We start from the raw sequence: 12,219 nt of genomic DNA on the forward strand, positions 1-12,219 counted from the left end.
GCCCCTTCAACGCTGGTCAGACCGCCCTGGAAGGCGCGGGAGCACCCACACATTTTCCCACAGCGCACGACCTGCCGATCGAATAACTGCGGCGCACGAGTTTATACTGCGGGTAGACGTGGGCGCGGAGGAGAGGGGACTTAATAAACGTGCCCCATTGTTTCACGCTAGGGGAGATGGGATCGAACGGGTGAGCGCAAACTATCACGGCACAGCAGCATCACGTTTGGTTTTGGATTGATAGAGCATCTTAATGCAACCGAATCTGATGACATTGTAGGACTAAAAGGTGTTGCTGCAGTAGTGACACTCTTGGCTTACTGGGTTCGAATCCTGATTCAAACGTCTTTGTGTTTGTGAATGTGTACGTTGTGTGCCCCCTTCTCGGCATGGGTTTCCTCTAGGTTTTTTGGATTCCTCCCAGAGAAAATAATAATAATATTGGTATTGGCCAACAAATCCCAATGCAGAATTCTCCTGAGAGTCTTTGGACTCTTTGTGGTTCTTCTGGCTAATTAAGTAATTATTGTTATTAATATGAAAGACCGTATGGGTTGAAAGACCGTGTAGAATAGTAGGGGGTAGACATCACAGGGACCAGTGGGACAACGAGCATCTTTGAGCAGACAAAAAAATAATTTGCGTCGTTGTGGAGAATATATACAGAACGATAACAAAACGCACCTTCCCATATTTGTCTCTGCACATACATTTTTTTAAGTTTGATTTATTTTTGCATCCCGTCAGCGAAACGGCTGTCGAGGTGCGCATTTTAAAGCCGGCCCGACTCTGGTTGGCATTTGAACACTGGATATTAAACCCGGTCCAGAGTTTGCTCCAATTAAACCGATGTTGCTGAAGAAATTCTCTTCGGAGACGGCCGTGTGGCTGATGGTATTTTTAAAGAAACTAAAAAACGTGTTTGTTTTATGGAGAGACAAATATGGGAAGGGGGTGTGTTGTCTGATAATTTTTGTTACTTTTTTTTCAGCTAGGATCAGCTCGTCGGTTGTGTAGATATCCAAGGTGGAGGTAGGCGAATTCCTGACCCGAATGTGGGGGAGACAGCTTGACCCAATGACCTTCCCCATCTGCGCCCTCCTCTCGCCCCAGGACGATGCCGGGAAGGTAGAGATTGGTGAGGAGCTGCGCGTGTCGTGGGCCTGCTTCCTGGACGGCCTGCAGCGCTGCCTGCTCTTCACGGCGGACGTGGAGGTGGTGGCGCGGGCGCAGGACGCCCCGCTGGTGGAGCGCGCGCGCTCCCGCATCGCGCTCTCGCTGCAGGCGCTCGGGCTCTCGCTCGTCAACGACGCTGCCAAGCAGGAGATCTCCTTCATCGGCATCACCAGGTTGGGAGGGCAATGAGGTCGGCGCCACTCGCCGATGGGCGTGTCCGCGAGGGTCGCGGCCGAGGGCGCAGCGGAAATGTTTTTGACAAGTGATTTCGCCGGTTTGTGAAATTGTGCTAAAACGGAACATTGCCACAGTTGTGAGAGTCCGCGTGAGGATCTCGGTTCAGGGAACTGAATTTACGTGGTGCTTAAACGTCACAGCATCTCATAGAAACTATTACACAAATCATTATCTGGGGGAAGGGGAAGGAAAAAAAAACATGTGTAACCGCAAACTCGCTCACCGCTGCGCCCGTTCTCTCGTTGCACGCTCGCTGCTGGCGCCAGCTCGGGCGTTGTGTGGGAGGAGAAGCCCAAGCGGCGCTGGAAGATGATGAGCGGGAAGCTGAGCGCGCTGCTGGAGGAGCGCTATGTCAAGTTCGCGTTGTCCGACGGCAGCGCGGAGGCGCACGGGCGCGTGCGCATCGACTCGGACATCGAGGCATGATGCGTTGCTCGCCGCGCGTGCAGTGCTTCCGCCACCGCCATCATTCCGCCCCCGCGGTTCACGCTCGGCGTCGTCTTCGAACACCACGTGATCGCAGACGCGGCACCGGCACAACGATCGCTGTTGTTGCAACCCCCGCGGTTAATGCTTAAAGAGGGTCGCCGCATCGCGCGCTTTCAGATGTGCTTTTTCGGCCGTCTGGAACGCTCTTCCGATATTAGGAAGCCACTGGAGCTATATACTTTAAATCTCGATGGAAACTAATTTATTTAGAACTGCTTTTTGTGTTTCGTTTGTTGTCCTTCCCTCGTACCTTCGATTAGCACGGTTGGTTACTTAACGTTGCGAAAAAAGCTCAACGCATACATACATTGGCATTGGCAAGTGCCGAGGTTTGAGCATTGGGAGTCTTTGACTTTTGAACTTAGTTTCGTTTAAAGAATTAGTTGTTGTTTTTGCTCTTTTTAGATTGCACGTTCTCTCCACCCCGCGATCTTCTATAACCGCCGCCACTGCTGACTGTCTTGGGCTGCGATCGTCCTTGTAACCGAGCTGCTCAGCTCAGTGGGCCTTGCCAGTTTCAGATAATGAAGTCTTGAGCCTGCGAACTTGAAGTGTGGTAATGGCTGTGCCCTGCGTCTGTGCGGCAATGCAGGTGGACTTCACCAGCTCTCCCATGATGCTGCTGGCTCCCAACCAGAGGGCAATTCGCCGCCACTTCCTGCCCGGCGTGCGCGTGGAGTACACGACCTGGCCGCACCAGACGAGCCTGCGGGCGCGCATCAACCGCATACAGGTGGGGGGGTGGGCCCTTATGTAGCACGCACGCTCACTCGTGCACGCCATACAAAGACAAAAATCCCCCGTACAGCGTTCACAGACTATTGGGGCAAGTGCTATTAGTGAGCACCTATGAAGGCCGGCACGTCACGAGGCAGTTGGTGAACAGCACCACGCCCGGCTGCCCTTTTCTCCCCAGTGGAGATGTTTACACACTGCACCAGGTACTCATTTGAGACTGAGTCGACCTCGAGGAGGCCCAGGACTGGTTCAGATAATTGTCACTGGGAATCGAACTCGGGTCGCCGGGTTCGACACGCAGCCCGCTAACCGCTACTATGCCGCTCACCATATACATACTCTGTACATAACGACAACACCCGCCATTCTCCACTAAGTGGCGGTGACGTCGCCACGATGCCTGTGTCAGGCCAGGTGCACTTTGAGGATACGTGAAGTGTCGAAGGCTATACACGCATACACACACACACAAACTTGTAAGGCTTGTTCTTGCTAACAAAGCTTCAAGCGTTTGTCAGGCGGCCCAGAACAACACTCCCGACGTATGTCTACGTATGTTTCCACGAAATAAGAAGTTAACGCTTTGGTTTTTGAAGCCAATATTTTTATTTATAATATATCTTTTTGGTTAGGCCACGGAAGGATCTTGCCAGATTTTTGTCGTAAGACCCTCCACCACCCGACATAGCCCAACACGTTTAATTGTGTGCCACGTGGTGAGATATGAACTACCTTGCCTGGTATACAAGAGGTTGTGGGTTTGATCCCGACCGTGACGCCTGTATATTTTGAGTTTGCATGTTCCCCCCGCGGTCGCATGAAGTTTTCTCCGGGTCCTCTGGTTTTTCCCTGCACATTTAGAATCAACATGCGTTTATAATATTTATCTGCTTATAAATTTCCACGTGATGATGATAAGCCGCTTCGTTGAGCTATAATTTGTGATCGCCAGGTTGCTTTTGAAAAAGAGCGGTATAGCCCAGTGGGCCTTACCTGGTAATATAAAACTAGTTTATCGTTTAGTTTTAACGACGTTATAGCTTCAGCTCACGGCAGGTGCATTGGTGAGCAATTCTCATAGCCAACTTTCGCAGTTAAAGACGACGTTTTGCCTGAAGCTTGCATTTTCAGGAGGTCTGAATAGATTTAATTCTGCGTAGGAACCATTTGCTGTGTTGAGTTGAGTTGCGTCCCTTGAGTGTTTTTACTTTTTGCTTCGACCCGACCACGACGACGCTTAGATCGACTCGCAGATGCCGGGCTCCGTGTTCCCCGTCGTCTTCCACCCCGTGCCACCCCCCAAGTCCATCGCCGCTGATTCCGGTACGAACACAAAGACAAAGATCCCCCCTGTAGCCTTTTTCACAGGATGTTGGGGCAAGTGCTGTTAGCAAGCACCTATGAATGCCAGACTGGCACACGAGAGGGGTGGGTAGCCAGCACCACGCCTGGCACCTTCGTCTCTCCAATGTTGATGTTTTTACACACCGCACCAGGTGCTCATTTTAAGGCTGAGTCGGTTCAGATAATCGGACCGGTTCAGATAATCGTAACTGGTGTTGGCCGTGAGAGGGAATCACACTTGGATCACCGGGTTCGCAGCGTAGCACGCTAACTGCTGGCACTGCCGCTCCCCACTCCAGTACGAACAACAACAACATCCTCCTTTCGCCACTAAGTGGCGGTGACGTCACCACACGCGTTGGCACGTGCGCTCGCTTGCTCGCCAGCGACACAGCACGCAGGCGGCGAACGGGTTTGTGCGTCTCGCTTGTGCTCACGGAGCGTGTGTGACGTGCGCGTGTGTGGCGCGTGCGGTTGTGCGTGGTGCAGAGCCCAAGCCGCTCGTGGACGTGAGCATCGTGACGAGAGTCGGGGAACACAGCAAGATCACCCAGATCAAGTGAGGCACACGCGGGCCATTTTCCATCACTCTATTCATTATTATTGTCTCTTAACAACAACAATAATCACGAGGATAATTACAATGTAAAGCCACGTGTTAATGCGGTGCCTAGAGGGGGACGTCACGATGGCGCTCAGTAGACACAATTCACATATCGCTCGCCACCGATGTTGACTGCGCCTGGGAATCGAACTCGGGTCTGCCAGGATCAGAGTGCAGTGTGCCGAACCCCCATGGTGCCATTCCCCACCCCGTCGTCTCGGGCTCGGGTGGCGTGGAATCCTATTTCCTTACCGAGAGCCAAGAGGCTTTCAAATGCCTGCCGCTAATGCCGCAGCATCCTCGAGTAATGATGTAGTGCGAAGCATAATTTGGTCTCGCCGACTGAGCCCGCTAAAGTTAGAAACAAAGTGCTGCTGCCGGGTTGGAAATTTTCCCCTCCAGTGCCCAATGAGTGCGCCTCAGATGCACGTGCGGTGACAGAAGCGAATGTCGTTTGTTGGCCGTTTCGCAAGGTACTACGCCTCATGTGACCGCGGGCCGTATGAAGTCAGTTTAATGAGCGTCATACAGTACAGTGACCCACACGGGCTGTAGGTCCTCGCCACCGTTGCTATCAGCAGCAGGAGTTCCCACCCGCCGGTGGTCCGCAAAGCCGTGGGAAGCGGTCCGTGCAACTTTTGCCCACACGTTTGTTTCACAAAGCACCAGATGTCCTTTTTCTGCACGGTGAGCCACAAAACACGGCGTGATGACTGACGTTGAACCGGGGTTTCCGCCGCTCTGAGCCGTTCTCCATCTGATTTTTTTTCGTGGCTTTCAAGTCCCATCGTGTCTCCCGTGGCAGGTACTTCAAGGTCCTCATTCAAGAGATGGCCCTCAAGGCAGACATGGGCTTCCTGGGAGCCCTGCTGGAGCTCGTGACCGCCGACAGCACGCTGGCCTCCGAGGGCATGCTGGTAGCGCCACGCACTCGGGGGCACGGCCGGGGCAAGCGCGGGGGCAGGGTCGCACGGTGGCGGCGGGGTCGTTTGCTTTAACGGCGCCCGTTAGCCTCGCGGCGCTCGTTAATTGTTAATCGAGCGGAGCTCGTTAAATTCACGACGCTCGAGAAAACCGTGAGTCGTTAATTTGGCGGCGTGGGTGAAATGAACAACGCAAGTGACGTCGACGACGCTTGTTAAGTTCACGAGCGCGCGTTAAGCACAACCCTCCACGCGTGTTTAAATTAACGTTAACGAGTCGCTCGGAAAGAAACAACGTGAAATCCAAGGTTCTCAATGGGGCAGTAAACAATGTTAAATGAAGCATGGTTTATTTACTTATTTACGACAAATGTAAAAATCACCCAAATAGTTCAGCGTCTGACATTCACCTAACCACCTCCCGCCCCTGCAGCCCCCCCGGTGTTGTGATGATTTGCCGCGATTCGGGATGGTGATTCAGGATTTGATTTCCGAATCAAACAAAAATGTTCTATACTCTTTGGTTCTTTCGGTAAAGTCAAATAGGTATAAAAAAAATGTTCTCTTCTCAACTATTTGTGGCCGCAATAGTGGCGGTGTTGCCGGGTAATGATTGCGATGTTTCTGTTGTTAAACAATTGGTGTTGTTGCTACTGGTGGTTGTGTTGCTGCTGACGATTGCAATGCTGCTGCTGATGGTAGCGATGTTGCTCCTGATGATTGTGATTGCGTTGCTGTTGCTAATGGCGCTGCTGCTGATGTTGATAAGGGTTGATCCTGACACGTTCCGCCGATGACGACGGCGATGATGATGACGACGGTGGTAACCGCTCGACGTCTCTCGGCTGCCGTGTGCGTGCGAAGGTGAAGCTGTTTGAGGACGACCTGAAGGCGCTGGAGGATTGTGCGCTGGAGGCGACGGCTGCCGACACGTCGGCCGTGAGCTTCTACGAGGACCTGCACATCTCCCCACTTAAGGCACGCGCCCCCGCGCCAGCGACGCACTCGCTCGCTCTCCCTCGCCCGTTTTATCGATGCCCAACTAAGCTTGAACGCGTTCGCTGTCTGTCGGTCTGTGTCAGTCCGTGCGTCTGTCTTGTATCGGACCGGGGGGGGGGTCCCAACAGCGCTGTTAAAGATTATCCAACGTGACCGGAATTTTGTTGGAAGGTCGTTTTGCTCATCGCGACTTACCCTGGAGAAGAGCCACAAGGTGGTTCAAGGGATTTGCCCGAAATTTTGCCGATAAAAAGGGTTATTCTTAGCGGTCAAGGTGATGGAGTCATTACTGATATTTAGACACTTCTGTGGTGAGGCAGGCAGAGGGAAGAGAGTAGAAGGATTAACTCACTCTAGATTTGAAGTTTTCGTGACTGCAAGGATTCATACTCTTAGGTTTTTTCAGTCAAGTCACATAGGTAAAAAATAATAATAAGAAAATAAAATAATAAAACATGAAAATAACTAAATTCAATCACGACGTTTCGGAGGCAACACAAGTCTCCGTCTTCAGAGTATGACGTTAGGTGGTCTAAATAATGACTCCACACTCGGAACTGTGGTGCAGTCTATCTACTATGAAGTCAGTCGGTCCTTCTACCTTCCGTCTCTCTGCCCTGAAACGGGGCCCATTACCCAGCACGTCAGCCTCCTCTACCTGTATTTTCCTCTTGCATTTTCGCAGTTTGCGACGAGCGCAGCGGCTTTCGTCGCTTGAGCGGTCTTCATCGCCGTTTTTGTTCGATCTCCCCGCACCCTACGCCGGCCACAGATCCACCTGAGCTTCTCGCTGAGCGCCGGCGGGTCGCAGGACGGCACCGTCTTCCCGGGGGGTCAGGCCGAGCAGGGCCCCCTGAGGACCCTCAACTCGTTCCTGCAGGGCATCGGAGCGACGCTCACCGACCTGCAGGACGTCGTGTTCAGGTGCGTGCCCGCACGGGGTCGGGGAGCCGCGTAGCGACGCGACCGGTTCGCCGCTTGCGATCCTCCACCCAGAACCCCGATCCCAGAGTTCGACCTCGGCCGCCTCCAGGTGCCGGTCGCCGTCTCTCCCTGCGAGTGTCTTTGGTGGTGAGCGTCTCACTTGTGATGCTGTGATGCTGACGGTGGTGGTGATGTCGGGCCCCCAGGTTGGCTTTCTTCGAGGTGAATCACAAGTTCTACACCGGCAGTCAGCTCACCGCCGAGGCAACGCGGCACTACACCAAGCAGGTGAGTAGTCCTCCTGCTGCTGCTGCTGCTGCTCGTGTCCTGTCACCGCAGTCGCCAAGGATTTCCTCCAGTTGTCGGGCACTTGATATGGCGAGCAGGCTAGTCGTAGATAGGCCGTGGCTCGTTATGTGACCCGCTGTGGGTGTCGCTCTGGTCAGGTCCTCCGTGGTGCAAGGCTCAGACCAATTGATGTCCCATGGTCTGTGTTTCACCACACTCTCAAGGGTCAGGGTCGTTTGAGTTACCCCACTTCAGGATGTTGACTTTTGACCTCCCTTTGCTATGTGGGTGAGTGAGTAGGTGAGTAAGTGAGTGAGTGGGTTAGCAAATAAGTTGGTGGGTGTGTAACTGAGTGAGTAGGTGAATGAGTGAGTGGGCACTGAATACATTTCTGGGTGAGTGTCTAAGTGAGTGGGTGGGTGAAAAGGTGGGTGGGTGTGTGAGTGAATGGGTGGGTGACTGAGTGAGTGGGTGGGTGAATGAGTACGTGAGTGATTAAGTGGGTGGGTGAGTGTGTGAGTGAGTGGTTGAGTGGAGCTGAGTGGACTTGCCAATCACTGGTAGCAGTGGTGTCAAGATCGGCCTCCTGTCAGTGGGCCTTCAACACTTCACATGACCTTAAAGTGCACATAGCCTGTTACAAGCGCCGTGGTGACGTAACCGCCACTTGGTGGCGAATGGTGGCTGTTATTGAGTGAATAAGTGTGTGGGTGTTTGAGTGAGTAGGTGGGTGGGTGTGTGAGTGAGTAGGTTGGTGGGTGTGTGAGTGAGTAGGTTGGTGGGTGTGTGAGTGAGTAGGTGGGTGGGTGTGCGAGTGAGTAGGTGGGTGGGTGTGTGAGTGAGTAGGTGGGTGGGTGTGTGAGTGAGTAGGTGGGTGGGTGTGTGAGTGAGTAGGTGGGTGGGTGTGTGAGTGAGTAGGTTGGTGGGTGTGTGAGTGAGTAGGTGGGTGGGTGTGTGAGTGAGTAGGTGGGTGGGTGTGTGAGTGAGTAGGTTGGTGGGTGTGTGAGTGAGTAGGTTGGTGGGTGTGTGAGGGGCTCCTCCTCTTGTGTCACGCCAACACAGTAATAGGATTTTTTCCAGTGTGAGGCACACAATTTAGTTCTAGCAGTGGAAAGACATGGGCCTACGATATGTCCTGGTGTGTAGCCCTCTGTCAAGCTCTCGAGAGTAGCCGCAAGGTGCACTGGTGGCACTGGCCACACGCAGAGACACGCGTCAACACGGACGCATGAGCGGCGTCCCCTTGCCGTCGTGCTGGGCACTTCTCGCGGTCGATCTCAAGCCAGGAATCGGAATGAAACTCCTGGAGACGAATTCGGTGGTGTCTTTGGAATCGTAGGAACGGCTCTCGCGGTTTTGTTTTTGTGGTGAATCGCCGAAGCGTGCAGCCGCTGATAACCCCTTGGAATTTCCGCTCGCTTCTGATATATTTGGACCGGAGTTTTGTCAGAATTGGCAGAGAAACGATGAGGGACGCTGTGGACAAATCCGAGCCTGTCAAAATCGTCCCTCCCCATTCAGTTAAAATTCCATTCCAACATTCCCATCGTGGGCACAACCTCCCCCGTCGCGTGCCGGCTGCCTCGCCCCCCTCGCCCCATGCTGGCCTTCAAACAAGTCTAACAGCACTTGGCCCCCGACAGTCTGGACGACTAAAGGGAGAGGGCCCCTTGTTCTCTGCGTCCGTGTGTGGTGCCCGCACAGGCGTTGCAGCAGATGTACAAGGTGGTGCTGGGCCTGGACGTGCTGGGCAACCCATTCGGACTGATCCACGGTCTCTCCGAGGGGGTCGAGGCGTTCTTCTACGAGCCGTACCAGGTGAGCTCGCGCCCATCGGTGTATCCCCCTCCCTCTCCCTCCCTCCCTTTCTGTACCCACCCCCCCAGTACCCTGCCCAATATGCCTGTTGTTATAAGCATCAGATATGGTGCAGCTGCGTCCTCTTCTTCTATCGTACGGTGGGGAGTCGAGGAGCAACATCCTCGATGTGTTCACGTGGACGTTGAGGCTGATGCACGCGCGTGAGCCAGTGTGCAGCATGGCCTGGTTTTATTTAGCAAATTATTTTATGCATGACTCTAACACAGTTAGAGCACCAGATACACAAAGGAAATAATTCATGAAATAAGTAGATGTCTGTCAATGTTATATTTGTGTGAGTGGACGTCATCCCCACGTAGCCACAGAGCCATGTGACAGCCTCCTCCTCCAGCACATGCAGGGAAACAAGAACAACACCACTAACAACAACAACACCACCACCACCACCCAGTACGCCCGGCGGCATGGCCTGACAGCGGCCTGGTGAACACCTGAAACACTGCCGGGCGGGCCAATGATCGTGGTTCAAATCCTGGCTTGGGGTCAATTCAGCCCATCATTTACCACTTCCCAGGTGTATAAAATAAGTGCCACTGTTGGAAAGTCAAGACTAATCGTGTGTGGATAGACTCGCCACTGCCATATGAGCGTGGAAATGTACGCCATCGGCTCAGGACCAGGGGTGGAGATGAGTACACTCCCTTTCTGCTAATTTGAGCAACAATGTTGGACTGTCGATCAATTGAATAACCAGCATTGTACGTCCATGCCACTTATGAGTTGCCAAGATCACATTGCGAATGCACACCAAGGTATTGGCCAAACTATCCACAGGCATTGGGCGCCACGGTTGACGAGATGTTAACTACCTCGCCTGGTATACAGGTAGCCGTGGGTTCCATCCCAACCCTGACACCTGCTGTATATTTGGAGTTTGCATGTTCTTCCCGTGGTTGCATGCATTTTTCTCTGGGTCCTCCGCTTTTTCCTTCCACATTCAGAAACATGCGTTTAAGATGATTTGGCTGCGATAAGTTTCCACGTGATACGCCACTTTGTCGAGCTATCATTTGTGGCCAGGTCGCTTCTAAAAACAGCGATAAAGCTCAGTGGACCTTACCTGGTAAAATAAAAAAATGTAATGTATTAGTTTAGTTTATCCTTAGTTTATCCCAATGCACGACCCTCCTGAGTCTCGTGAGACTCACTCAGGGACCCTTTTCTGGATAAATCATTGGCATGGTGCGGAATGATACCACTGTCCAATGCTCTTGCCGCGCTACGTTTTGCGAGCTCCGTTTCGATAAATCGCTCCGCTTCGATAAATCGCTCCGTGATGGATTTGGGAGACGCAGCCACAGACGTCACCTCCGTGCTTTCCCCTCCCCTTGCTCCGGCGCTGCAGGGAGCTGTCCAGGGGCCTGAGGAGTTCGTTGAGGGCATGGCGTTGGGGATGAAGTCCCTCTTCGGACACACCGTGGGTACGTGTGGTTTAGCGCTGTGGTTCCAAAACGCGCGATCCGCGCACCGCTGGATGGTCTGCAAGTCCTTTGGAGGCGGCCCACAAGGCCACTGCACATGACGATTTTTTTTTCACGAAACACGGTGGTCCCCAACAAATCAGTGTCGAGGGTTAACAGTGACGCGCGGTGTCCAGAACGGTTACGGACCACTTGGTTCAGAGCAGTGTTCGGCAAACCAGAAAGGCCATTTTTTTCAAATTCGTAAAAAAAACGAAATATTTCAAGAGCTGCAATGCGTGCGAATGCGAGACGGTGGGTCCTTAATAAATAAAGTAACAAAGCAGTCCTTAAAGAGCCGCATCGCAGACCCCTGGTTTAGAGTCTGCCCCTTGTGTCCCCACCTACAGCACAGCAGCCACCGCGGCCTCTCGTTCCTTGCCCACTTCCTCCCCCCCCCCAGGCGACTGAGCGCCACACTTTATGACCAGCAGGTTAAGTACGATTTAATAAAGATAATCATCGAGCGTGCAGGCAGTGCAACTGCACCGCGGCGCTAAGGCTGGAGGGGCCCCGGCACCTGGGCTACCAAGAGGTGGGATGGTGGGAGGGGGTGGAGAGGGGGTGGGGAGGGGGGCAGTGGTGAATTTGAAGAGGGAGCAGCCATTTAATGCCCTGCACCAGGACCCACCCATGCCATCCACGCACCGCCACTCTTCCCAGATGCTGCAACCACTCCCACTACTGCCGCCCCCCTCACCCGCCTTTGACGATGCCGCTAACATGTGTACGCGCCGTCGCGTGTAACGCGCTCGCACGTGTACGCGCTCACACGTGTAACGCGCCCACGTGTGTAACGCGCTCACATGTATACGCACTCACACGTGTACCTGTGCCCCTGGGGGGGACAGGCGGCGCGGCCGGCATGGTGTCCCGCATCACGGGCACCATGGGCAAGGGCCTGGCGACGATCACCATGGACGAGGAGTACCAGCGCAAGCGGCGTGAAGAGATGAACCAGCAGCCCACGGACCTGAAGGAGGGGCTGGCGCGGGGTGGCAAGGGCCTCCTCAAGGTACGGCGACGGCAAATAAAATAATTTAGGAGAATCCACTCACGTGTGTGGGTCGTGTGACGCTGTCCCAACGCGCGTCTCTCTTCGGGTAGTCGTCAATGAGCAGCATGGAAGCCGCCTCGGTAGCCGTCCGGGAAGAAT

General features: G+C 53.7%; 1 protein-coding gene across 4 annotated transcripts in view; it reads left to right on the forward strand.

Moving 5' to 3' along the window:
* The window catches only part of LOC133354101 (intermembrane lipid transfer protein VPS13C-like), a 126,246-nt gene that overhangs the window by 90,766 nt on the left and 23,261 nt on the right, over positions 1-12,219 (forward strand). For all 4 annotated transcript variants that reach the window (XM_061570674.1, XM_061570677.1, XM_061570676.1 and 1 more), the window contains 12 exons: positions 1,114-1,349; positions 1,680-1,833; positions 2,495-2,635; positions 3,882-3,963; positions 4,474-4,543; positions 5,394-5,505; positions 6,376-6,489; positions 7,283-7,434; positions 7,641-7,722; positions 9,427-9,540; positions 10,949-11,024; positions 11,915-12,078. In XM_061570674.1, coding sequence (XP_061426658.1) covers positions 1,114-1,349; positions 1,680-1,833; positions 2,495-2,635; positions 3,882-3,963; positions 4,474-4,543; positions 5,394-5,505; positions 6,376-6,489; positions 7,283-7,434; positions 7,641-7,722; positions 9,427-9,540; positions 10,949-11,024; positions 11,915-12,078 — 1,497 coding nt within the window. The remainder of the gene's footprint in view (positions 1-1,113; positions 1,350-1,679; positions 1,834-2,494; positions 2,636-3,881; positions 3,964-4,473; positions 4,544-5,393; positions 5,506-6,375; positions 6,490-7,282; positions 7,435-7,640; positions 7,723-9,426; positions 9,541-10,948; positions 11,025-11,914; positions 12,079-12,219) is intronic.

Source organism: Lethenteron reissneri, chromosome 46 (assembly GCF_015708825.2).
Source record: "Lethenteron reissneri isolate LAM-NWPU_2019-01 chromosome 46, ASM1570882v1, whole genome shotgun sequence".
NCBI lineage: Eukaryota > Metazoa > Chordata > Hyperoartia > Petromyzontiformes > Petromyzontidae > Lethenteron > Lethenteron reissneri.